General features: G+C 43.8%; 1 protein-coding gene across 1 annotated transcript in view; it reads left to right on the top strand.

The window, feature by feature from the left end:
- The window catches only part of IQCA1 (IQ motif containing with AAA domain 1), an 89,749-nt gene that overhangs the window by 20,674 nt on the left and 41,622 nt on the right, over window positions 1–27,453 (top strand). The window contains exons 6-7 of the mRNA XM_065750925.1: window positions 3,445–3,635; window positions 24,019–24,103. Coding sequence (XP_065606997.1) covers window positions 3,445–3,635; window positions 24,019–24,103 — 276 coding nt within the window. The remainder of the gene's footprint in view (window positions 1–3,444; window positions 3,636–24,018; window positions 24,104–27,453) is intronic.

The raw sequence follows: 27,453 nt of genomic DNA, 5'->3' as shown, positions 1-27,453 counted from the left end.
TCACATCAGCAACAGCCTTTTTGTCCATGTAAATAAACTCTTTTCCACGCAAACAGTGAAGTTACCCTAATTTAGAAAATATTAACCACAAGGAGGGAATAGGACTGGAAGAAAGGAGGGTTGAATGAGAATGAGGCCTTATCAACCTTCCTGTTCTTGAATGGGATACTGAAGATGGTTATCTGGGCTCTCAATGATACAAGTGGCTCCTGTTTGCTTTGTCCTATAATAGTAAAACTGAATGAAGAAAAGATAAAGACAGAGAGCAAAAACAACAGAGCTTCTCTTCATAAGCCTTTCTGGAAGGATATGTCTGTACTCAGCCTTAGGGCTCTGACTGCAGTTGACAGACTAATGCCAGCAGATATGCTGATGGTTGTATGGAAACAAGACAGGTAGCTGTCTTGCATGGATTTTGGAGACCAGAGCAGGTTTCGTAGCAATGCTGCTGTCAGCATCTGAGTCAGCCAGTTTAGAGCTAGCTGGACTGTGTCCACACCAGCTTCATGACTTTGGACTTGAGCATAGGTGTGGTCTGTATTAGGTCACTGAGAGATAAGGATCCCCTGCTTCTGTTTTTGCTCATGTGGGCATGTTCTTGGCAGTTCAAATAGCTCTTACCTCATCTGACTTTGGCAGTAATGAAAGACATGCGGCAGTAAACTCACAGTGACGAGCAGCTAGCCATCAAAGGCTCCCTCAGGGCTGACTGGAGAACAGCTGAGAAGAGGAGATGAGTGAAGGAGAGGCTCAGATGTGGCGAATGGATGCCCTCCTGTCTGTGCAGCTGCATTACTGTCCTGCTCAGCACGTTGTTCCATGCTTGCCCATTGATTCCCTTGGAGTGGCTCTGGCTCTCAGCTGCATCCTTGGTTGACTGATTCACCTCATTATCATGAGAGAGAATTAACCTGGGGGAGAGAAAAGATAAAGGAGATTATTTCCAATTTCTTAGAGAGCTGGTCTGGTTCACCGCAAGGTCAGCTGAGTGCCAGAGTCCAAAAAGGAGAAGGCAGGGACCACACAGTCAGCAGGCAGGGGCAAGGGAAAACTGGCCCTTTCCAGTGCCAATCAGCTGCTCATACAATGAGCCATCTCATGAAAATTCACCCTTAAGGGTTCATATGACTTGTGCAGAGAAGTTTTTCTCCACCAACTGCAAGTCAGCCTGAAGCTGGGGATACCCTTGTGCCTCTTGCACTGAGTTGCCTTGGCCTGAGCACTGCTTCTTCCAGCCTTGCTCCCAAAGGAGACAGGACAGGATGGGATGGGCAGGCCGTTTGCTCACCCAGCAGGACACCTCCAGCATTCACCACAGCTACCTTTGCTTGTGGAAATACTCCTTGCATCCCTTTCTTCTAATCCCAGATTTCTTTCCCTTGTCCTCATCATATCTTCAGCAGGAAATACTGGAAAATATATTGCTAAATAAAACAGCCCTTCCCACTGCTATTCCTGGTGAGCAGCTAGCTAGAAAAACTCATAGGTTGTCTGGGCATAACATAGTGTCTGTTCAGACTGTGGTGTAGTGGTGTACAAGGACATGAAAGAGTGGTGTTGACTCTAGCTGGCTCATCTCTTCATTAGCATCTCTTCATTGGTCCCTGTACCTCTGGGCCATAGTACTCTACTGGGAACTTCTACGATGCACAGTCCCTTAAGCATTATGCCAGTGAAGTTAGAAGTTGAGTGGGGAGCTATGGAAGGGAAGTGAATCTTGCCTCTAGATAGCAATCTGGAAAGCAAGCCCCTTTGCTAGAGCTGGCTATTCAGAAGTTCATTTAAGACTGAAGGTAAAAAAACAAGTTAAGTAGCTCTAACAGTAGCTGTGCTGTTCTTTAAGAGAGTTGCTGTTGAAAGTGAAGAACTGGAAAGACTTGATGGCTATGGAAAGTGACAAATGAGTGAAGATAACATCTCAGGGTGAGAGGCAAACGTCTTCAGGTCATATATTCAGACACAGAGCAAGTGCAGCTGCCGTTCTGAAGCATGCTGCTCTTCTTGATTCCGTCTGAATACTTCCTCGGTGGTGGCCTTGACCAATTCCTTTTGCACACACTGCAGATGCAGGGAAGGCAGTAAATCGCTTTCCTGAATGGGGCCCCTAACGCTTACTTTGGACAGTGTGCAAACCCGCTGTATACTTTCTGAAACCAAATTTGCTTGGCACTCGTTAGTGATTTTTGGAAGCTGGTTGGAGCATGGAAAAACACCGAATAACGGATCTTAAATGTAAGCTGGCCAAACCTGTGATAAAGCTTTCTTGTCTTCGCTGGAATCCTCTGGAGTTAGGACTTGAAGCACACCAGCAAACATATTACCAGAGTCAGAGTGAGGAGAACACATTACTAAATTAGCCTGAGATCTATTGAGTTAAAGATAAATGCTGTACGTCCTGAGGGTGGGGAGCCAGGGCAGAAATGCAGTCCTGGGCTTTTGTCCACATATGCTGCCACCTATACATGAGCCACTGAAGAGGAAAACACACAGCATCACAAGCACTGCTTATATTTTCTCCTCTTTTCCATTCTTAAATATGGCACATGCCATCATATAATTTAAGTCCATCCCAGGCATGGGGAAATTATTTTGCTCTGGAATGACTAAAAAACTCAAAGCTAATTTTCATCTTAAAAAAAAAATAAAAATGCACCTTCCAAGGTGAGAACGGCTCATAAAACACTGGGAACATATTAACTTTATCAACCATTGCAAACTGAAAAATGCAAAGTTTCGGGCCACCCACACAGATGGTATTTTTCATGCTTCTGTATTTGCATACCAGAGAGACTTTCATTTTTATCTCCCTTAAAGCACACATGTAAAATCAATCACAAAGCAGAAATTACGATGGTAGGGCTGGTGCAGAAGCCCTTCTTGCCAAGGTTATCAAATCATGGGAAACTTGGGGAGCTGGGATTTTTACTGCAGAGTTTGGGAGGCTGTTTATTCTTTTTGTGTTGTTTGTTTGTTCCTCAAGGGAAGTTGATTTCCTAAAGGAATATTACCAGCTGCAACAAAATACCAGGAAACCGGTGACTGAGCCGTGCATATAAAAATTTAAGTGAGCAAATTAAAAACAATGCTGGCTAATTAAAAAGTACCACTGGGAAGTCCAAACATTTGAAAACTCAATTAAAAATCTCTGGCACCCTTCTGACACGGATAAAGTTGGCACTTGCAGAGCAGCAGCTTTCTCACCTGTCTCGTCGAGATCCCCGGATCCCACGCTGGAAAGAGTTGTTTTTGTACACTGCAACGTTGCTAATTAATGCTGAAACACTAACAATAGGCCATTGTGTGCGTCCAGGCACTTTTTGTGAGAGCAGGGCTTTTTCCTGCCTTCCTGCAAACGAAGTCTTAAGCTCAGAATCACTGTCAAGCTGGCATTCTGGCGTGCATTGTGTTTCTTTCCATCCTACCTTTTCTTGTCTCCTCTTTCAGAGCCTTCCTCCTCACTCGAGGGCCCTCCGCAGTACCTCCCATGTACATGCCAGGCAAGAGGATGCCCTGCGAGGTGAGGTCCAGGAAAGACAGGAGGAGGAATTCATCAAGGACCAGCTGCGAGAAATAGAGGGGCTCAACATCAGGGAAACTCTCCAGGATCAGATCAAGCAGTGCTTCATCGAGTGTCGGTGAGCAGAGATAAACACTTGCCCCTTAAGGAGACTGTTTGCCCCACGGAGCATATTTTTATCATGCACAATCCATTTTATGGCAGTGATCTTCATTCCACTGCAAGCAGCACCTGCAGAACTGAGCTCCTGAGCAGCAGGGCTCATAAGGGGGGAAACCAGACTGGTGCATTACTCCTTACACAGTCCAGCTTTGTAATTATATGAAGCACATGTACAGCTTAGGCACGGTGGCTTTTTACATGTTTGAATACACAGGGTTTAACAGATAATGCAGCCTTCCACAAAACAGCAATACAATATTTTTCATGGCATATCTGCTGCTGTCAGTGTTCATGGTCTATCTGCTGCAGCCTGTGTGAATCTGAAGGAGCTTTGTAACGGAGGCCTGACCTTGGGGGCACTCCCCCAAACGTAGCTTTATTTCGTCGTGCTGCTGATGGCAGTGAAACTTCAGGTCTCAGTAGAGTTAAGCACATACTCACACCTTTCTAAACCGAGTGCTGACACCTACGATTTCTCAGGAAGTCGACTTTAGCTCAAGCTGGGGAAGGGCAGCTCTAACAGGGCAGGACTGTAAAGCCTTGTGCTAAGGAATATAGGCTGTTTTGAAGACACAAGAACTTTTCTCTAGCGCTTACAGCATCCAGTGGGTTACTACGTACATGCCAATTGAGAAGCAGGGTCCCCAAGTTCCAGGATTTATCAGCAATGCTTCAGTTGCTGTGTATGATTCCTGTTGTTGTGCCTTGAGGTGATGTTACAGCCTCTCCTCCCCCAATTCCTACATCCCGAGGCACAGAATCACCTTACTTCCTTTCCTTAGTACTACTCATCCAATATTAACTCTCTAGCATAGGTCAGTCATGTCCAATTAGCTCAACACTAGAGCTTGAGGAGCCCTGAAATACTGTGTGAGACAATAACTTTCCTTAGGAGATTAACAGAGGACAGGACTGAGCCGTGCATCTCTTTAAAGACAGTTAAAAGAAATTAGAAGTAAAATCCTCCCCATCAAACCAGTAACAGCAAAGGATGGCAGAGAGCCTAACCAATCCAGACGGTCATTTTGGAGGAAGCTGAAGCAAATGCTTGATGGAGGGAGGCAGTGAGGAATGACTGAAAGAGCTGTTCATCAAAACCCTCACTGCCTAATTTATAGGCAGCCGGAGCCTCATGTGTCTGCAAAATAGTCCCATGATGTAAGGTGGAGTTTGCATGCTGATCCTTCTTATTCAGTAAGTCTAACAGGCAAAATGGGACCCTGTTGTTAAATTTATATCCCAGATGCACCCAGGGGCCCAACTTCAGCTGAAGCTTCAAGGCTGTAGGCAGAAATAGTCAGTATCCCAGCATATAAATATGTGATTAAAGGAGCTCTTTAACTACCCTGTGGGTTGTCTGGTCTGATCTAGTCAGGTTCAGTAGTCCCGAATCTCATCTGGACTTGAAAATTAACACAGATTAAAGCCACTGTTTAAATACAAGCACCACATTAACTGTTCTTGAACAGCTTTGTGGGTATGCTTATCCAGAGCAAGTGATCGTATTAAATGGGATTAGGATACACCCGCACACAGTGTTAATCAGTGACAATGCTGCTTGCACACAAGCCTTTAGACAGAGAATTTGTTCTGCTGCAGCTGGGAAAGGCTGAGAAAACAGCTCCCCTTCAGTCCTGTGCTATAACCATGGACAGAACTGCTCCTCTGCTCACCCACCCATAGCAACCTGATTGTGAACATGAACCAAAATCAGATTGTTTTGATGGAGCAGAGTTCAAGAGAAGCTGTGCATGCAATTATGGCAATTGCGTGGTGTGCCCGCACGTGCCATCATCTCTGATGGCACAGGGACAGTGATAGACCTGTTGCAGTCAGCATGTGGCGTTTGATCATAGTTCCTGTTACTCTCTTCTTCTAAATGAGTTATCCCTCATCTGCTCTAAAAATCAGTAAGGCATATTTCAGCCAAGTCTAGACAGATCTCACTGATCAAATCTACTCTATCTGCCACTTAGCAACTTGGCAGACAGAATCCTACCCCTCTTGAAGCCGGTGGGAGAGCTGCCATCAGCTTCAGCAAAGGCTGGACATCGTCCAGCACTTCAGTTCATTGGAATCTGGCTGAGTGATGAGGGCTTTATGGCACGGAGAGGAGTCAGAGAGCTGCCTGCAATGAAGCTCTTCATGGGAGGCCCCCATTCAGGTGATCAGAATAGTTCTGCCAGCAGACACGTTTACTTGCATCCAAAACAGGTAAAAGATCAGCACATGGGAAGCACGTGTGCCACACACAGGCAAGCTTTAGGCATAGTGCATGCTAGAGACACTGCCGAACTAGCAGGAGTGGCTGTGACTTGCTCCTGCCTGGCCCACTGAATGGCAAGGCAGATCTGAAGTGTCAAGGTTTACATTAATTATTACCTGCCAGGATGTATTTTGGCTCTCCATTAAGCTAGCCTACAAGATCAACATTGAAACGTAGCTTATAAATTACTCTTTAACTAGGCTTTTTGACAGAGCTTAACATTTTCCATCGCCTATTAAATAAACAGATATCTAAAAGGGAACAAAAATTCTTTTGAGTGAATTTTGCTGTATGTGCTAGAAAAATAAACCCAAACTTACATATTTTATCCTCCAGTAGGAAAAGGATGTGATAGGAAACACAATTAGCAGGTGTTGTCTTTCAGCACAACCACTATCAAGTTACAAAAAGCAATGGATGCATATTAAGTTCCTCTACTTGTAAGAATTGCTGCTATAAATATTTAGCACCTTCTTTGCATGAGGGAGAAGGAGTAGTGTCGGTCATTTCAAAACCCAAATCAGTCTCTTATGAAGATAGGTTCTAAAAAGGCAAAACGAAGCAAAACCCACAGGAATAGGTTTGGTTGCTTACAGCAGTCCTGCCACAAAGAGCACAGAATACAGCTGATGTAATTCTGCATGTAATAGCCCTGCTGTCTGTCATCCTCTTTATCTGCACTGACTTCTGTGGGGCTCTTCCCATGTGTCTAGCATGTTCCTAAAGGCCTGCCTGTTTTTCAAGGCAGAGCGAGAGTGCAAATGCTCCAAAAAATTAATAGTTGCTGTGATTATATACCTCTGAGCCAGGATTTTAATCAAAGGACTCCTACAGACTCTGTCCATGATATTAATAACAGGGTTTTATATTAAAATGCAGCAATTGCATAGCTGGGGCTTTAGTTTCAATTTCCTGCAGTCGTGCAAACCAGAAACATTTTTCTCTGATTTCACATTCGGGGTGTTGCGTGGTGCTGCCTTCTCCACTGCATCCACCCACCGTCCCCCGGTAACGAATCTGTCTTGAATTCATCTCTGTATTAAAAATAAAGGGGCGGAGAGAAGAGCGAAGAAGGATCCCCTCATTACACGGAATAATGCCATAGTGTCTTTCTTCCTCGAAGAAAAGCCTTTGACAGAAATCAATATGAAGGATCAGAAATCAAGATGAGGTTTTTATTACCAGAGATAGCCTCGAGAATCGCAGGGGAGAGCCTCATACACAGGCTTTGCTGTAATGTGTCTTATGCCCTCTAGCTGTAACAGATTACGCCGTGAATTTCTTGCAGGATTTATGTCCCTCTGCTCAGGGCTCTGGGGAGCATTTCATCAGTGGCATCACTGACCTAATAACAGGGGATCTAAGTAATAGCAACTTTTATGTACGTGGTGCGTTATTCGCACAGATTTGGGGATTGGTTTTCCAGAGGAAGGAGGAGGCGAGGGGTAAATGCGCCTTCATAATAGGTTTACACTTTACTGATTAGCTCTGAATGATCCTCTTGCTCTGCCTGCTGACTCGAGCACTGTCAGCGAAGGAATTGGCCCAGCTTCATGGCGAGCAATGAGTCTCCATCTGAAGCAGGGGGTTCCTGTGCTTTATTTATTCATTTTGAACATTCCTGACAGCCAGCCCGGCCTTTTGATGCGGAGGAAAGGAGAAAGAAATAGGAAGTGATCGTGTTATATTTCCCCTTTTTCACAAGGCTGTTTTGTTGAGCCGAGTGCACTGACAACGTGCCTGTTCACGGGGCTCCCCGGGCAGCAGGGGTGAGCGATGGGGAGGCAGGAGGAAGATGAATGGAGAGCGAGGTTTTGCTCTGAAACCCTGCATAATGGGGAAAGCATTCGTTTGTGTCAGGCCCCGCTCGTATCGCATTTCACACTCTGTACGCGCTGCTCCTCATGAAGTTAATACTGACGTGTGTGAAAGTTGCCAGGCCATTCATCAGCACTGAGGTCCTGCCAACAGGACAGAGACAGATCGCACCTCTGCCGTGCCAAGTGCTGCCCTCAACGCCCTGCTCCCTCAGCTCTGGGTCGCGGGAGCTGACGTTGCATCCATCAGCCCCGTCTGCTTTGCGGTACGTGCACGCCCTCCTCCTGCCAGCAGTGCTTTCCAAGTGACCAAGGAGTGTGGAGAGCAGTCTCAATACAATATGGCAGCAGTTCACAAGCAGCTGATTGGAAAATTGCTTCCTAACCGGGTTTTGTGCAACGGGCCACTAAGGCAGACAGTTCTTTTAAAGAGCAACCGTGGGTCTGGAAATCCTTGGAGTGCAACCAGACCCTTCAACACAGTCTTCCTCCGTTTCTATGCCCTGTTGCTCTTGGAAATGCATTTCCTCCTTCTCTGCCACCCGTGCAAAGGCATTTCTCCTGGATAAACTCACCATAGAGTCACCAGTGTTGGACAAGACCTCCACGATCAGCCAGTCCACCTATCCATCTACCACCAGTATCTCCCCACTGAACTGTAAATGAACTTATACAGAGTTGCTGACATATCTGGGACAAGACCTATCGTTAACGAAGCCTTCAAGCAAGAGACAGAAGACACAACAGCTTTTTCCACCACTAACTTCTGTTTTCTGAAAGTGCTCTCTGCTCACCCCTCTCCAGTGCCAGAAGGACGTTCTTCAGCAACAGCTTGAATTTAACATCGATTTCTTTTTGTCCATGGCTCAGCCTGCACTCAAATGCTTGGCTGTACCTTGCGCAGACAGTCAAAGCAAGCTTCAAGATCCAAGAGGAGCAACACAGCCACAACAGCACATCATTCTGGCAGCTGAACCTGTCCACCCCACATAAATAATCTGGCAGCTCATCCTTGCTGAGCTCCTTGCTGCGAGCAGCCGCTCTGCTATCCAAATCTGAGTGCATATCTGTGACAACTAAACTCCTGCCTTTGGGCTCCAGGGTGAGGCAACCTCTAGGAGTGATTAATTAACATAATTAGGAGCTGTAAACATTAATGGGTAATGTTCAAGCCTTCCACAACACGTTCTTAAAGCTTCCACTGTGTTGTTGTCTTACTGAGTAATTTTGGCAGACATCACCAGGGCTGGAGGGAGCAAGGGAAAGGAATGCAAATGCATCACTGGCTTACCGGAGGAGTACCAGAACAAATAACCCACCAGGTTTCTTTGCACAGAGGGAAAATAAGTTATCATAAACAAGAGGATTGTTTGTGTATGAGGGGGAGAGCAGAGAGTGCGTGCTGAGGATTAAAGAGCAAGATTAGCCGAGGAACAGGATGTTGAAGAGGCCAGAGCCACAGCCCACAGTTCTGCAACCTGTGTTCCCTTTGAGCAGCATCAACTATCCAGCCCTGATAGCCATTAAAGAAACAAAACAAAACAACCCTCATTCCTTCTTGCTGGTGGGAACTCCGCATTGCCCGCTTTTAAAAGTGTGAAACCCTCAAATTCCAAAGGAGGGGCAGCTTGATTAAGTCCATCTGCAGTTAATCTACTTTATAGGATGTCGGTGGATTTACAGGAGGCAGGGGACACCTCTGGGAGCTTCTGTGCAGTGGCAGAAGTTGCCTACTTCGGTGCAAGCAAACAATTTACGAGCGTGCTGACATTAATGGAGGCGGCTCGATGGCTTTTAGGGGGAACGGGCGGAAACCCCTGAGTTCGTGTATTTCTCATACTTGGTGAAACACAGATAAATCTTGGTGGCGGGTATCTGAAACACTAAGACCAGTTGAACCCTGGTGTCAGGACTCCAGGGAGGCCTTGATAGTGTCACTGGCTCTGCTTTCTAAATCACCACAAACTCAGAAATACGCTGCCTTCCCTTTCTCGGAAGGCTCCTTGAATTTACACTTAAATTTATAATGATTACCAGCTCTACATAGTGATTAAAAACATATGCAAAGGGCTCTGCTGTTGCTCCTTAATTCCTCATGTAGTTCAGTGAACTATCAAAAGTTTGAAATGATCAAGGAACAAAAATAAGATCCTTAAAGCATCTCAAGCACAAGTCAAGTTTCCCACTCTCAGCATAACAAAATCACCCTTGTGGCCTATGATTTACTCACCAAATGTGCAGCCAGTGCTGCACATAAACATATCTGCACCAGCTCTCCAAACTCTGCTGTTCCCTTCCAGATAGACATTCAGATGTCTTAAATCACCGTGCTGTTAGCAGTCTTCCCTGAATGATCTCTCCTTGGACTGTCAGTTTGCTGACTGACTTCTTGTTACCGAAAATGGGGTCAGATCCTGATATTGTTTAACACAGCCCAGTCATTATTCTAAGCTTCCCGTTAGCTTCTAAAGAGGAGTCCATGCACTTAATGAGCAAGTTTGTCAGAATCAGAGGTGCTTGGAGGCTGTTACACGCGGAGGTGCACACTCTTGCACCACGAAGACTTGCTCTCCAACCAGTTCAGCACCAGAGCAAGACCAGGGGAAACTCTTTCAGCGCTGTAGAGAGCTCAGAATCTTGCAGGGCTTCTAGCACCTGCAGACACATACGAGGCATGGTTTGCATTGCATGCTTCTTGCATATAAATTATTCATTAGAGGCATCAAAAGCCCATGAAGATTTAACAGTCACACATAACAAAGCCATAATGAGCATGGCTCTTCTTCAGACCAATCTCTCCTCTTCCACTTTCCTCCTCAACTCTCTCACTTCTAAATTACTTTTTTTCAGATAGAAGTAACCGTTTCCTCTCTCCATTTTGCAACCCCACTTTCTGCCTTTTCCACTGTAAAGCTTGAGCAACTGTAGATCACGAGCAAAACTGTCCAGAGCCAACTGGCTCATCCCGATGAGGTAGAATTTCTACAGAAATAGCTCAGATATATGGAACCATAGAATCATAAAGGTTAGAAAAGACCAGTGAGATCATCTAGTCCAAAGGACCCACAGTAGTGACCCATCGCTACCATGTTGGAGCTCCTTGTCCTATGTCTTGGGATCAAGGGGATAGGTCCAGTTGGACGTTTGCTTTGCACAGGCAAAATGATGCCTCAAACTTGCCTCCTTATTGGAAAAGCCTGAATCAGTTGGATCGGTATTTTCAGAGCTACATATTGTAAGTTGAATGCTCAGCATCTAAACTTTCAGGATAAATGGTTAAAAGACTGAGAAAAAATATGTGTAAAAACAGAGCTTTGTAATGGATGGTATTGGGCAGTAACACGGGTGAAGTGCTCAGTTCAGAGCTGTACAATGAGGGCAGCTACTTTGGTGCTGTCGGTCCCTGCCCGGTGCACAGCAGTTCACTCACACCACTTGAGAACACAGCTAAGGTTAATTGTTGGAGGTCAGAACTCGGGGACAAGGGCAGCAGATACTCAATCCTGAAGTGCTTCAAGCCTGACAGTGCCACAAGAAACACCCACCAAGAGACGCAGATGAGGCACCAAGAGATGAGACAGGAAGACATTTCTCTCTCCAGTGTTCCCTATGATTGGGTTTTCAGATCACATCTTTTAACCCTAATTCTTCTGCATATTTTGTAGAACACAGCCTCCAAATTACAGGCCCAGTTTCAGCCAGGGGTACCGTTCTGCTCGTACAGAGTGTGTCCTGTATTCTTGCTCTCATTCCTAACAACACAGAGTAACATGGGAGTAACATGGCCGCAGTGAATATAACAGAAGCAGTAAGCCTCTGTGCGTGTATTTGGAGTTATAGCTTCTCCTCTGTAAGAACAAATCAAGGGATGAAGAGCACAGAGTTAGTACAAGGGCAAGCTGCTCTTTGCCCTGTCCTGCTGCTGCTTCTAGCCCAATTCTTCCAGGCATACCCATCCGAGCACTATTCTGTAGGCTGAATCGCTTTCTGCTTTTGGATCTGTAGCACTGCAGAGTGAAAACTGACCATTACAGCAAGTTAAGGTTAGATTTACTTTCCTACCTTCCTTAAATGGCTGAAACAGACTCAAAAAACCCCGCTGACCTTGAGTTTAAACCTCCTGCTTAGCATTAAAGCTCCTAAAAATATTCATTCCTTTCTATGCCTAAAAAGTCTGGAATCAGCTAAAGTAAATAGCATTACTCTGAGCTGGTCCCATTTGCAAAAAAAAAAGAAAGAAAAAATCCTTGTAACTAATTAGTTCATTTTCCTAACGTAGTCATACCCATCTACAGTAATACTTAGGAATTAACAGCTTGGAAATGCTAAGTGATACCAACATAATGTACAGCCCCCCCACCGATGTTCTCAAGGACACTTCCCAAACAGTAGATTTATTTGTTGTCATAGATACTCGTGCAGACCCAAACATCAGTAACATTCAGGGCTCACACTTGCCAGCAGTTTATTATAATAGTGCTCTCCATGTTTTAAGGGTTGGATTAGGCTTTTTTTTTTCTGGGAAATCTGGCTTTTTCTGCAACTGCTAGGTCGCAGTTCTCCCACACTGCTGTTTCTTTATTCCTTTCTCAAGCAGAGTCCCCACACAGCAGATGGGATTTCTGAAGGCAGGAACTGGAGAATGGGGTGTTTGGCATTGATAGCTGGGGCTGGATTTCCACCTCAGAGCTGGTTTCTGAATCAGCATCCCAACTCAGTACCTACTGTGCCTGTCCCAGAGGGGTCTGCTCTGCAGCCTGGCCTGCTCTTGGTTTGACCAACACAGTCCCAATCCATGAGATAGGAGGAAAGGAGTGAATCCCAGTGGGAAGAGGAAGGGACCCAGCCCAGCAGATTTTTTCACTTCACTCCGTAGTGGAGAGAGGTATCTTCTCCAACAAGTTAATGCAGTGCAGGTGAAGGAACCAATTTTCCCACTTCCCCCTTTCCAGCAGCAGAGTGAAGATGTGCTAGGATACAGGAACAAGGAACAGGCAGAGAAAAAAGAATCAGGAGTCCCACTGGTGCCTGATGGAAGGGCAGACAGGTACTGGGGAGTCAGTGTCTGGCAGAGGAGAGGTGTTTAGAAGATATTCTGGGAAAAGAAAGACCGAGGAAGAGCTTAGAAGTCAGGAGAATAAAAATGAACAGGAAGCACAGAGTGGTGGTTCCCAAACTTGCTCCACAGCAAGATCTCTTTGGAAAAGCAAGCAAAGGAGGTAGAAAAGACATTTTCAGCCTTAGCTCTGTAGAATGCAAAGAAGAAAGCAGGCAAGTGGGGAAAAAAGAAATGTGGCATGGACTGTAACAAGAAGCAGAGCAAAAAGGGAGCAGAAACAGTCACAAGAAGCTAGAGAAGCAGAATCAGAAAAGGAGGGATGAAAGAGACATATAACTGGGGGGAAAAAAACCCCGTAAGGTACCTATATGAAAAACAGGTACAGCTAGAACCAAAGACTGATGGAAAATACGAAGCGTGTCCAGTGCAGAGACAAAAAAGCAGTCTCCAAATGTGTATGTCAGCAAGCGAGCTCAGGTGGGCACATAAAAAAAGAAGGGATCGTCTCCAGCCAGGAAGTCTGATTCTGAGTATGGACAGGATGAAGGCATGCGAGTTATGGTTGGGAATGGGGCTGTGAATGACAGCCTGTTATTCTTTCTCACAGGATAAGAGGGGTATATTTAGTTCTGAAAGGCGGTTTCACCGACAGTGGCTTTTTCAGAGTTTACATACTGGGGACTACAGCGGCAGAATGTCTGATGGAACATAAGGCTGAACGCAGCCAATGCGGTTTCAATATGCCAGCATGTTTATTTAACGAGCTGCTGACAAGTTACTTAAGTGCTGAATTTAAAATGAATCCCGCACACAGGGGATTTGTATCATCCAGCACAGAAAATCCAGGCTTCCACTGGAAATCAGTGTAACATCCACCGCACTGCTGAGGCCGCTTCCATTGCACTCTCATTTCTCCTTCACCTGTACCTTGGCTCGTCTCTTTTCTCAAACCAAATGTCAAAGTACACAGTGATGCTCAAACTTGGCTTCTAAGAGGCAGCACTAGGGAAGAGAGCACAGCTCCAGAGCAGGCGAGGCTCCTTCTCTCTGTACACAGCTCTCTGGTTTATCCCAACCTTGATGATTCTATTCCTTTGAGCACCTCTGGCTATTTCCCTTCAGAGCAGCAAGCAGCACATTTGCTATATGAGCATGAAGCAAGCCCACTGCTTGTGCAAGTGTGGCAAGCATTCAGGTAAACTCTTCCCTGTGCAAATTCAGCATGAAAATTGGCTCATCCAAACCTTTATTCCTCTTGAACCTCAACACTGAAAAGGTTTTGAGGTAGTATTTCTGTGGGCCGGATGAGAACTTGCCCGAAACCCAAGTCTCACCCCTTCCTTCCAGAATCAGTATGTCTCACTTTTACTGAGCATTTCAACGTGAGGATGATCAGCCAGACTGCACCAAGCAGCTTGTATTTATTCTCCAGGTCAGAGTCTGGGGCTTTTGGAGTAAAGCTGTATTTCAGCCCGGCACAGTTACAACAGAAAATCTAATTATTTAGAGTAATTTTCTCTAAACGTTATTAGCAACACAAATTAGGTTTTGTCTGCTGAGTCAGGCATCCTTAGGACTTATGCAACTGCAGTGTTAGGAGTTACCAACCCAGGATGAGTGAGAGAGACTTTATGGTGCCTAACAGGGCCTTGCTCGCTCTTGTTAGGCTCTGCTTGTACAAATTCACAATTTCAACACAGTCCTATTTAGCACAGTGCCTTACCAAAAGCAGCATTGGTTCACATGGACCAAAAGAGTAGAACCAGGAAACTGCATCACTCCTAACTAAAATCTGTTCTCATACTCCCCCCTCTCCTCCTTACTGATGCACTAATCCTTAGGTGGCTAGCAAAGGAAGTTTACTTTCTTGTTTTGTGCTGCCCATCACACAGGGAGACCAGGTCTTTCCTGTAGATTTTTTTTCTGGAAAGCATGTGATTTTGAAGATATTGGTTTAAAGCACGGCTTGAACTTACAAGCTGTGTAGCTGCAGGAGTCCTCAAAGTATTCCAAGTCAAAATACAATTGCTCCAAGGGAGCAAATTCCAGAGCCGGAGCTCTGCCATCTTTCACATGGAGTCCATGTGCTTCCCATCACTGGCTCAGCCCTGAAAGCTGCTGCAGACAGGGTAGCACTGTGCCCAACGTATCGTTTCACCTTCATCCTCTGCTGGGAAATCCTATATAACACAGGCTTTATTCTTTATGGATTGCAAGGTCTGCAGTTGTGGGAGGCCTGGGAATTCATGGGAGCCAAGGTGGGAGAAGCTGACTGCAGCCTCTCCCACATAGTGCCTATATTTCTTTCCTGCCCTAACCTAATCTTTACATTCCTCCCCCCGGGGAGCTCTGCTTTCCTATAACAAGGCCATTCCAAAAACTGATACAGCCTGTAGTCCCATAAAGCAATGCAGTATAATTTCCACTACTAAAAGACAAAAAGGAGAACGAGAGAGAAAAAACCCTCTAGGGTTAATAAGCAAGGCTGTTAATACCAGCCTGAGAGTAGCTTGTAATTGAGTTCATCTGCTCATAGCAATCATCTTTAGTGCTTGTTCTACTGGTTGGCAGCCCTGCCCAAGGGAGGAGGGTTGGAACTGGATGATTTTGGACATCCCTTCCAACTTGAGCCATCCTACGATCTTATGTTTCTCCTGGTCTTTTTTCACCAGCTTTTCAATTCCCAAAGCAGAGGCTTTAAATCATTTTTGGTGCTGTTTGGTTGTTAACATTGAGCAGGAGTATTACGGACCAGGAGGAGCACTTAAACATCTGTAACTTTGTGCATGGATTGTCTGTGATGTTCTTCAAGACTTTTTTCTGTCTTTTCCCATTTTTATAATCCCTGTATACCCTATTCAAATAAGGCTGCAATTGGGATGAACATTGAAAATCATACACTGTGACTGCTTTCATATGCATGACAAACATAATTCACGCACTCGTGGAAACCAGAATGCTGGATATCTTGAAGTGAACAACACCATTAGTGGAAATGAAATAGACATCACCATATTTGGCTGCTTTCTTAACGTCAGAATATGCCATGTCACATTTTCAGCTTCTCTCATCCCACTGAAGCACTTCCACATCAGAAGCACTTCTAAAGAAAGCACCATCTTAGCTATGAGTGGCCCCATCCTCACAACACTATGCTCTTGGTCTGAAATGAAGCAGCAATATCCCAAGCAGTAACGTGACACCTGACAGATGCTGATTGCACATTGCCCTTTACAAATGCTTAAAGACAAGTCGTGGCTGCACAGAAGGTCAGCAGCACAGCGATCCGTGAACAGGATGGCCACAGTGTAGTGGCAAACAAGACAGTATGCACATGCAGACCAGTTTAATACAGGAAGGCAAAAAACCACGCCAGTGATATCAGACTGAGCTGTATTCCTGCACTGGTGCCATGGATGTAAGGCAGAAGAAGGAAATGAACCTCTGAAACGAGCGTGCCTGGCACTACTCTCAGGATTACCCATCTTCCCCACACTGTAAAATGATGCAAGGAGTTATAAATCAGATGGAAATCACATGGTTTTAGACATTGCCTCGGGCAGCAGCCTTGCTCATTTTAACCACTGACACACTTTATATGCTGCGTTGTATTTATTCAAGTGTTTAAATCAGTAGATCAAAGCACAAAGATTCTCTGTTTGTTTTCAAGCTCTTCACCCTCAAGTTTCCCAGGACGCACATGCTTCACAGTGCTGCAGGGACTCTGGAGTGCCCCAGGTGTGCTGCATTCATTATGTTCACATACATCCAGCATACAAACAGTCCCCTCAGAGAGTTTGTAGTGAGCTAACACCTCTAACACCCCTAATACTTCAAGTACCTTTCACAGTCAAGTGGTGGCATCAGAAATACAGCACATGCAAAAGCACGGCAAAGTCCAGAGAGAGATAACGTGACACTCATGTCTGAATGACATCTTTCCAGATGCTCAGCCCTCAGCTAAGCTCTATCTTCACCTTAAAGTGCAGGTTAGTGATGGGCCATGACAAAACCTTCATCCTTCTCCAAAAGAGGTGCAGTTTGCCTCCCTGGCACCTCGACTTCTGGAAGCAAAAGCGACTGCTCAACTATTTCAGCAACAAATCCGATAAGACAAAACGTTCCGTGCACTCTGTTTCACTCCACTTCCCAAGTGACTCGGTGATGTTGGAGGGCAGGTTATTTCTCTTGGCTGGCCTTGCTACAAAATTGCATGCTTTATTTTCCTCTTTGCAGATTTCATATTGTGTTAATAAAGTCCTGTTGACTCCCCCTGGCTGACTCTGCAGGAAAGCTATTCTTGCAAAGCTCCTCGTCTGAGTTAAAGTAATCTTGCTTAAAACTGCCCATAATTGTTTCAGACTCTTAAGTTTAATACTAAGCACAGGAAATATTGCCAATTTGAGTCAGGATTTGACATTCTCTGAAGGCAGGATAAGCTGACCAAAGGTAAGGAATTCAGTAAATGCACGGGGAATTTGACCCGGCCTTTCTTTGAGTCAGCTTCTGTATTTTTGACCCCACTCTGAAAAGAATGGGAAGATATAAGAAAATCAAAACAGATGAGAGTTTAATGAGACTTTTGAGCTCCAGTGTACTCATTACTCCGGCAGCCAAGTTCCCCAAACGTGGTGCTAGGCCCTGGGGGGCCTTCCTCTTCACTGTGTAAGGACTGCACAATGCAGACCCATTACAGCATAGCTGACAGGATAGCGTTCTTCGAAAGGATGTAAGGCTGTCATCAGGAAGATGACACTGGAAGTAAGCCTGGGGACATCTGTCTGTGGAAGCTGGTCAGCAGCAGCAGCTGGTCAGCTCTGAGGAAGATAGCCAGGGAAACTACATTGAATCATAAGGATATACTTTCCTGTCCCTTTAATTTTATTTCCATTTCTGTGCCACGGTGGGTAAATCTAATATTCAACTTCTCTAGGTTTATCTAACCTTCCAGTGTGGGTTGGGTGTTGTTATTAACTCTTGCAAGCAAGTTCATTTACTTCGGGCAGGGTGTGACCGACTCCCAGTCCTGAATTACATGCAGAACACTGGCACCAAGGCACTCTGCTAGTGTTGATATTGCCAATTTTTTTTAATCTGATTTTTTTTTTCATAATTGAAGCTGAAATATTGATGGTGTTAAATAAAACTTTTTGTTTCCCCTTAGTAATATTCATGCCCATGTTACCTTTTCTTCTCATTCAGAAACCCCAGCAGTACTTTTAGAGCCACCTTTCTGTGTTTCTGATAAACTTCAAAGAGAAAACCTGAACCAGAAATATTTTGGTCAGAATTCTGAAGCATCCAATAGGTCAAAAACTCCTTTTAGGGCAGGAGGCGAGATAGACAGAAGTCATAGCACAGAAATCTTATGACGAGGACTGTCTGAACGGAAACAGAAATTCTCCTTTTTCCCAGTACACTAATTACCTATTGCTATCCTTAAAAGACCAGGAAGATGCTGGAAAAGGTAAAACAACTTCATGACAAAGCAGAAGAGCCTATTTATTTCACTGTAAGAACTGTTCTTTGGGAAGTGAAGAAGCTTGAGAACAGCTGTACTGGGTCAGCCAAAGGTCTACCTTTCCTGGCCAATAAAAACTACGTGTAATAAAACTATCACAAAGAATTACCACATTCCACATTTAGAGCCGTATCCCCCAACGACCATTCCCAGCTCTTACTTGTCTTTGAAGCTCAGCTCTGCCATTTCAGATCTAAGAAAGTCACTGGGTACCCAAAAGACCATCTATTGTTTCTCATTATGATAGTTACTGTAATAAAGGATATCACCTTTCCCACACTTAGTCCTCTATGGGAATGTTTCTTCTCGCACATTGCTGGCCTCACAACACTTGATCTTAAACTTAAAGCCAAATATTTAGCCAGAACAATAAGGGTTCCAATCCTCCAAACACTTCTCCCTGCAGGTCACCTCACTGAATTACTTCTCTGCATAATCCTCAAGCAAATGCTTGGAGGATCAGGACCACAGATAAAACATCAGTTGTAATATGTCTGTCTGAACCCATTAAAGATGACAAGGAGCCTGTGGAAATTAATCTTGCTATATAAGTAATTTGATATTTGTGTAGGTTATTTTTTCTCGAAGAGATAACAAAAGCACACTCACAAAAGGAAAGAAAATACCGCAGAAAAATACCTAAAATAAAACAGCATTTCCATTTAAGAGAACCCATATTGGGTTGGATTACAGGAACAGGCAAGAATCACAAAATAAAGAGGGGTTATTTCTTTACATGGCCCTCATCGTTTGTTTTTGCTCCTTTTCTGTGCAGAACACTCTGGTGTTCCTCTGTCTACAAAGGACAACCACCATTCGTGCCTTCTCTTCTGTACACAGCCCACATCTTTTCTTAACCTGAAAAGAGTTAAATGCTCTTTTTTACTCCAAATAACCATTTTTTATTTTCATGAAAAAACCTTTCATGCAATTAGCTAGAGAAGTGGTGGCCAAAAAGAAAGAATAACACATGTAAAATCACGCCAGAGAACAGAGTAGGTAGTAACTTGTTGAGTCTATTACCAGACAAAATGTTTAAATCAACAGTATGTTCTCATAAATCAACAGCCATATTTAGCCTTAACTATAACCACTCCTGAGCAACGTGGAGTAGAGAGAAAAGATGCAAGGAAAAACAGTGATGTTCCTGAAATGAGCAGGGGAAGAAGCACCAGATGTGATGAGCACAGCGCATGGCCATTGTCCAGAGAAGGAATTTATTTGACAGGTCAGAATTGGGGTACTAGGCATTCAGTGCCTAGCAGAGATTTCAGCAGGAGACTGCCAATCACACTGACTCATTCCAAATCTGGGGGTGATTTGGAGATGTTAAAGAACCATTCAAACCTCATTAAAACCTGGGCTGTGCACTAAAACAAAATTGAGCCCAGAAGTGCCAGAACTCTATGCTGTGATCAGAGACAAAAGAGTTTACATTGCAGACCATAAAAGATCATTCTTTTTCAATTACAGTTGACAGATCTAACTCATCGTAAGAGGAATAACTCTGGAAAAGGGGAGAGCAGTAACTGAAGCAGAGAGATGAGCAGGATGTAGCTAGAGTAGCAACACAAGAATCTCATTAGACCCTTTCTTACTTAGCTGGGCACAGAAGAGTGTCTCTTTTCACTCCTCTATCTTTGTTCATCCCCTTATTCTTCCAGTTGAGCTGTTTTGATTTAGATTTAGGCCTCCCATTCACTCCAATTAGATGGCTTTTCTGTAAAGCTGCTTACCAAACCCATGCTATGCCCCCTTTGAAAGGATTTCACTGCTTTCCAGAGAAGTCATGGATTACTCACATTCCACAGTTTCAAAACGTCCCTTTTCCACAGTTTTCCGGCAACGTTCTGTGCAGCAGACACATTAAGTAGTTCTGGTAAGCTGATGGCTCTGACCCAAAGAAACATATTTTGCCTACCATGAACTCCGTTTGGCACTTATCAGTCTGATTTGCAGCAGCACAGGCGAGGCTCCCAAACAAGTTTCTGTTCAGCAGCCTATTAATGCACAGTGGGAAGCAGGTCACCCACAGGAGCCATCCTCAACTCCTTGCCTGCAGGGCTTCCCTGTGTTACTGCTGAAATTTGTCACCCAGAGTGGAAGTTTCTTCCCAGCCATACCCTTTCATCTTGCCTTGTTTGCTTCTGTCCATCCACTTCAGTCTGAGCAGCCAAACTCTTCACATATTTCATTTGTTCTTTTAGAACTGTATCCTCCATATGAAATCTGATGGTTATAGGAGAATCTGTTCCTGCCTTTGCTTCATGTCCTAAACATGTTGTCAGCACTCCCACCAAAGCAGACGTGTTGAAAATAGGAGCTGTGTCTTCCAGCTCTGCATTTGCAATGCTGGAAAAGCACAAGTAGATTATTTTCCTGCAAATCTTGAGACAATAACAGGTAACAGATTCTCTGAGTTTTGACTTGCCTGGGAGCCAGGTGTTCCTGACACGCATCCTTTCTGTCATATATTACACATGCCAATAGTCTTTTCACCAAGAGCTTAAACTTTCTTTGCTCTTCACTGCTTGTCAATATGCAACCAGACTTCTTTGATCGACAGTTTAGTTTTTATATACTATTCTCTTTGCAGTGACACGCAGAGAAAGCATCAGGGCCGATGAACTTTGTGGGTAATCTGTCAGCTAGGAACAGTGACTGACACACAAAGGAAGTGTCAAGGTACTTTGAATACAAATCAGTGCTGAGCAGACTGGAGGAAGTGCAGCCCAAGTGGTTTTCTTTTTCACTCAACTGAGAGAGCAATCTAAATAACAAAATAACCAGTCCAAAAATCCCAACTACTGATCTCTAATATGGTTTAAAGCTTTACAGTGACGACACACCTCAGCTCTTGGACTCAATAAACAATGCAGGTGCACATACAGTGCTTTCTTAGTCCCTGCTTTGAACTTCAGGCTTGTTGCTGACTACGGGAACATATGCAGTTTGGGTTTTGTGTATGGTTGCTCCGCTGGTGCCTCAGAGTCGGAATAGAGAAGGTTTCAACTGTCAAGCTTTCCCCTTACATCACACCCTCCTGGCTCCATAAAACAAAGCAACATTCTAGGCTTAAGTTTGGAGAAGTTCCTACATCATCTGGTTTTGTTTTCTTTCAGCATTACTGCCTGAGAACAGGCTCTGATCGTGAAAACTTCATCGGTTGTAGGACGTTTCTAAAAAGGAAAGCAGTTTAGAAGTATTTGAACAATTGTCACTGCAAAGCAACCCTCAAAATCAGTCCATGTTTGGAAGATCCTCCTGATTCAAGGAGTGTTCCCTCTTTGATGTCTACACAGCTGGTGGAATCTTCTTGGGCTACATGTAGCTCACCTAATGGAGCAAGGATATAGGAATTAGGATATAACCTTCCTATTTGTAAAGTGCCTACTGTTCACTTATTTCATCCTGATGCTTTCTCATCATCAGCAACCATAAAATAAGCTTAGACATAATACAGCTTTGGGTCCAGTTGAATCCAAAATAGCATCTTACAAGAAATGCATGAGACAAATCATTGTGTTGGCATCTGGAGTAGAGTGCTGCCAAAAAGAAAATGGAAAATAAAATGGTGATCTATTATGTTTAAAATGGACTTCTGACCAGGAAAATCTGTACAAATTTACAGGCCAAATGAAACCCTGGTGTAATCTCTGAACTCAGAGGGTTTCATAAGGAAAAGAACTCGGTGTGCACGTGCATGTGCACGCTTTCCAGGCATTACAAGATTGAAGTTGTAGGTGTTTAAACCTAGAGAAGAAAGACTGAAACTCCCAGGAGGTCAGAGAGGGAAGTGAGATGAGAATAATGCTCCGTGTCCATTGGCCAGTAGTTGATACACTAGCCAACAGTATGTATGAAAAGATGGATTTCAGAAAGAACTAATAGATGTCCCTAAGGAACTAGCATGACTGGAATGTGCAGTAGCTGCTGGATTTCAGGTCACTGATGACCATGGGAACTTACATTCTGCATTATCCTCAACTAAAGACACAGTCCCCAAACAGCTGAGGGGATAGTAAATGGCTGACACTTTCCTTTTTTCCTCTATTGTTTCAAAAGATTGGCATTAGCTTCTTTGAACATCAGCTTATTTTGCAATGTATTTTGCAATGTAAGCTCTGGCAAAGTAGCTGCTGCAAAAAGATAAATCATGCCATCCCAATATGCTGCACCAACTGTGAGCAGAAAGATTGCACAAGAATACAGTTTATAAACAAACCAGATTCTATATCCAAACTGGAGAACTTGATAGAAATCCATCGGCAGTCAGATATACACACATTACACGTATCCAAGAGGTAAATATTTAAAAAATGAAGAGCTAGTGCAAATACCAAATGTGGCACTAATAAGGATTGAAAGCTGGCACTGATACTATGTCCAGAGGGTGGTGGACTCCAGAATGATTCTTTGCCCACAGTGCATATTGCCTTTCCTTCCTCCCAGCTGGCATTAGTGAAGTAAGAACAGCCTTCATATCAGATTTTGGTATTTCTTGTTGCTGTAAGCCAGATCTGCAGCAACGTTTCATATAACATTGCATTTAATACAAAACTGAGCTACTTTCTGGCTGCTTAAAAAAAGAAAAAAAAAAAGCACGATCTACCATCTAGTAAACTCAATGCAGGTTTTTTTTTGCTTTTTTGAGGCCAAAAGCCCATTATTTAATTAAAAATAAATAAATAAAGACCCACACTAACAAGGTCACCCTTCAGTTGATGCAGAGTAGTTTCTGGGAATACAAAGAACAAGGTTTTAAATCTGCTTGCCTATTGAACTAGTAATCGTAGAACACGTAAGTCAAAGCTCACAGCCACAGAAAAATGTATGTTTATTCCTCTCTAATTGGTATTACATTAATACTAACTAGAGATCCAAACTATACACATTGGTCTCAATTCAAAAATTGAGTCTACTGCTTAACAGTAGGCTAGGAAAGTCCCTCAAGGTACCAGTTGTTTTAGAAGAACGAAAGCCATTTTTATGAATCATGTCAACCTTTCTGAGTTGCTTTCTTCTCAGGGGAAATTTCACTTCGTTTAGAGGAAACGTTACTATTTGATTTGAAAGCAGCACAGGTAGTTCTCTGAAGTGTCAGAGTTTTCTTCAGAGTGGAAAATTGTCCTTGACAGTACCAAACTGAAAATCTCATTGATGTAATCCAACAAGCTATTGATGCAAAAAAAAAAAAAATTAAAAATCCTTATCAGTGCAAATGGCCTTTGAACTGTAATTATTTATATATCTTAATGGTTCCAAAAGGTCCAAACACATCAATGCTCTTCTTACCACCCACCAAACCCAACAACAAAGCCTCTCATTTCCCCCTTCACTACTAAACTGTGAAAGCCCATTGGAAACTTCTTGGAGTGGAGATCATCGTGCAGAAATTCAAGCTGGAATTTGCAGTTCAAAACCAGATTTAAATAAAGTGATCTTTTTTTATCTTTTTGATCTTTTTTCAAGCTGGATGTTGAAAGCACAGAGCTAGAAATACAAGCTCTTTAAGTTGCATTGCTTGGCTACGATGTGAGTCCTAAGAAATTCCCTAAGAGCTTTCGATGCTTGGTGGGCCACAAGATGAGGACAAAATGCCACCATTACAGGACGCAATATGAGATGAAGAAATACGGATTTTAATTCCTTTTCCATCTTTTGTTTCTCATGCAGGCATATCATAGGCAGATTTCCTGATTATCCATCAAAAGAAGCAGGAGGTTCAATGGCTATTTTTTCTCAAAAAACTCCAGAGCAGGTACTGTCATCCCTCTAATGCAAAAGGGAAATGGGACGGGGGAAAGAATCTCCACAAAACGTGTCTTAAGTTGCAGTTTTTCCGAACAAAGTCCTCTAGTTCTTCAGGAATCTTGTGGTTAAAGGGCTGTGCAGTGAAAATGAAACAGTTGTGTTCTTCCAGGGTAAACCACAAAACTTGAGTACCGAAATTAGTTCCCTTTTAGACTATGTACCCACTTAGTCACCATGGAAGGCACCCAGCCATGCAAACTACAGATAGATGTCTGAAGGAGCCAGGAGCAACGGGCTCAGCTACAAAGAGTTGCTCTCCTATTGCAAAAATCCATGTGGTTCAACTGGTGCTAGCTGGGATACATATGGTGCACTTACTGGTATTAGTGGAAGCATCTATCAAAGAGTTTAACCCTAATTTCAAGAGCTTTGACTTGGCATCCAGAGCTCGCACGTTTAGGAAAATACATTTTGAAACTGTTTCTACTGTGTCTGTATTCAGTGTCAGCATAGTCTAGCAATAATTAGTTTAAGCAGAGAAGAGTTTCTTATTGAGGAAGGCCTAGACTTTGATTTGCTACTGGGTTTGAGTTTGAACAAGGGGCACATTCAAGTGAAGAACTTATCTTGGCTTATCTTATACATTCTCGTAATGATCTCAGTTGTTTTTCCTTTTTAAAAAACAAACAGCAAACTCTTCTGTTTCTCTGCTAATGGAAGTGGCTGATAATCTGTCACACAGAGAAGGTAATTAAGACCAGTTGAAGAAGGCAAGGCAGCAGTTGGCACTCCAAACCTCTTCCACTCCCCACAATGATCTTTGCAGGACAGTGAGTCTGCTGATGGAGATTATAAACAGGAAACCCTGCATACGGGAGCAGTATTTGGCCCCTGAGTGAACCACTTGTGGTGGCTACCAAAGGACTGGGAAAACTAAACAGCCACAGATTGACCTCTGCAGCCCTTAAAAGTCCCCCTGTTGAGGCAGGCTGTTGTATTCATTAGCCGCCTGCCACCAATGATCTCACACGACTATGGTAAAACAACATTTTGGATATGGTGCTCAGAATCACTGGGAAAAGCCTGAGGCATACTAGCAGCATCCGCGTGGTGCGGGGAGATGTAAATACACCCTAACCCAGCATAAAGCACAGTACTCTAACCATTAGTTACTTTGCTTACAAAAATACACAAGAAAGCTGCAACAAACAGCTCTCTGTGCTGAAACCAAGCTCAGAGCATGCTCCTGTTTTCATCAAGTGCAGAGTACACTAAGGTCAACCCCGCAGGCCTCTGTATCTCAGTTGCTCTGTTGTTCAGTCCCAGAGCGAAGGAGACCAGTCCATTACGCTTTCAGCTTCTAAAGTAGAAACACATGCCAGCATCAAGAAGGCATTGTTGGCTGCTCTAAGCAGCAGGGAAGCCACCCAGCAAGTGTGGCTCGTTGCTGGAGAAGGTTTTGGGGCATGATGCTAATTAGAGGTGCCAGCAACAAGGATAGACAAAATTCAGAGGAAAAAACCCACACCAACACTGCAAGGAGTTACAGTGAGCAAAACTGGATATGGTAGTAAAAAAAATGGAGAGATGCATTTTCCCCATCCTACTCCCAGCTTTGAACTCCCTTTTGCTGCAGTTCCTACGCATCTGCTTCCTCTTTGCATAAAAAATAAAGGAAGCCAAAAGCCTGGAGAGCCTGTTCTGCTGTCTATTTTCACTGTCTAAAAGGAAAATACTTGTAAGGGAAACAAAAAGAAAAAAAAAAGCAATTTTCCCTGCAAATTTTCACTAGCAATTATCTGATTCCTGAAGAAATCCCCAGAGTCATTTTTCCTTTCCTTTTTCCTTCCCAGGAGGTGTTTCACATGCCCTTAATGGGCATCCACACTGCAGCTGGCAAAAGAAAGCTTGGCTGTGCTTTTACCTGAATGTCAGAAGAGTAAAATATTGTGCGTTCAGCTGAGTCAGCCTGCATTTTAAAAATCCCAAGGCTAGCTAACTGGTTTTGTTTCACTCTGGTCTACTGGGTAGCATTATAAATGAAATCCTGGCCCCACTGAAGTTAATGGAAGTTTTGTCCTTGAATTCAGAGGAGAAAAGAGATTTCACCTCTTGTATACATTACCTTCCCTGGATGGGTTGGTTGCTTCCAAGTGAAGCTCCACGAAAAATCAGGGCAGGACTGCATTTAAAAAGTGAGCATTTTATAAGGCTTAGATAAAGACACTTTGGGGAAAATAAAATACAAATTAATCACTTCACGAACCATTGCTGCATTATCATACATTCTATATTTCTTTATCTTTTGACAACTCCGACCTTACTTGACTTTGTAATACCTTCTGCACAAACTGCATTCAAGACATTTTACAGATGCTTTTCAGAAAGATAAGCCAGAGAGATCCCAGTGCAAAATGCCTGGCAATTTAGTCAGAAAAATGGACTGCCTCAACTGAACATGAGTTTTTCTCTACTTCCTATGCACTTTTCAGGAGAGGAATATCCTGAAGGAGTGTAATCTCCCTACATCTACTCCAAACGTCTGTCCCTAATGTTTGGGTTTTTTTTTTTATACTTGGCTCCAGAGACAATCCTCAGATGAGACAATTTTTGGCTTTGCCCTCACGCTGCTGCCAACAAAACGATAATCTCTTCCTGTAGTTCATTAAGCCTCATCACCGTGAAAGTAAGCCAAGAGTGCTGTCATTTAGCAGTCATTTCCCCACTCCCAAACCCCTTTCACTACCAACATTAAGTAGCTTATCACAATAAGACTGAGATTTCAGTTACACAATCACATCGCTGCTTGGAGCGCAAAGTCATTTCTGCATTACCATAATCTCAATATTTAATCCAGGAGCATCTAGAGAAAGGGTGAGAAAAAGTAGGCATTAGCTGCTGATCCTCACTTGGCAGTCTGTGAGCTATTAGCAGCGGTAATTACTACTCATTACTGCCGGCAGCTAAAGGTCCTCATGAATCCCAGTAATCAGTGGGATTGTGATGGCAATGCCAGATCCAGGCAGGTTCTCCACTCCGTCTTGGGTGTGATGAACTTGTCTCTGCTGGCTAGTCAACAGTCTAGGCTGCGTGCCTAAAGCCAGACAGCATCAACAACCCCTTGAGTGTCCTCAAGCTGGAGGGAAAGAAACGTACAGCATGTGCAGGCAGTGTAAATGTACAAAGTGCTGTTTGGTGTGCTACTCTGGGACACGGGGATAGCATTTCTTCCCATTTCAGATGGTCTTGTTTCCTGGGAGAAGAAACATCTTTTTGTCCTAGGCATCAAAATAGTTTCTTCCTCTGTAGTTCTCAAAGAGAGCAAATTTTCTCTCCAGAGACTGTAAGCTACATGCC

Source organism: Cyrtonyx montezumae, unplaced genomic scaffold (assembly GCF_038088225.1).
Source record: "Cyrtonyx montezumae isolate F1298 unplaced genomic scaffold, pur_monq_1.0 scaffold_7, whole genome shotgun sequence".
In the NCBI taxonomy this organism is placed as follows: Eukaryota; Metazoa; Chordata; class Aves; order Galliformes; family Odontophoridae; genus Cyrtonyx; species Cyrtonyx montezumae.
This window is presented reverse-complemented; position numbering and strand designations above follow the sequence as displayed.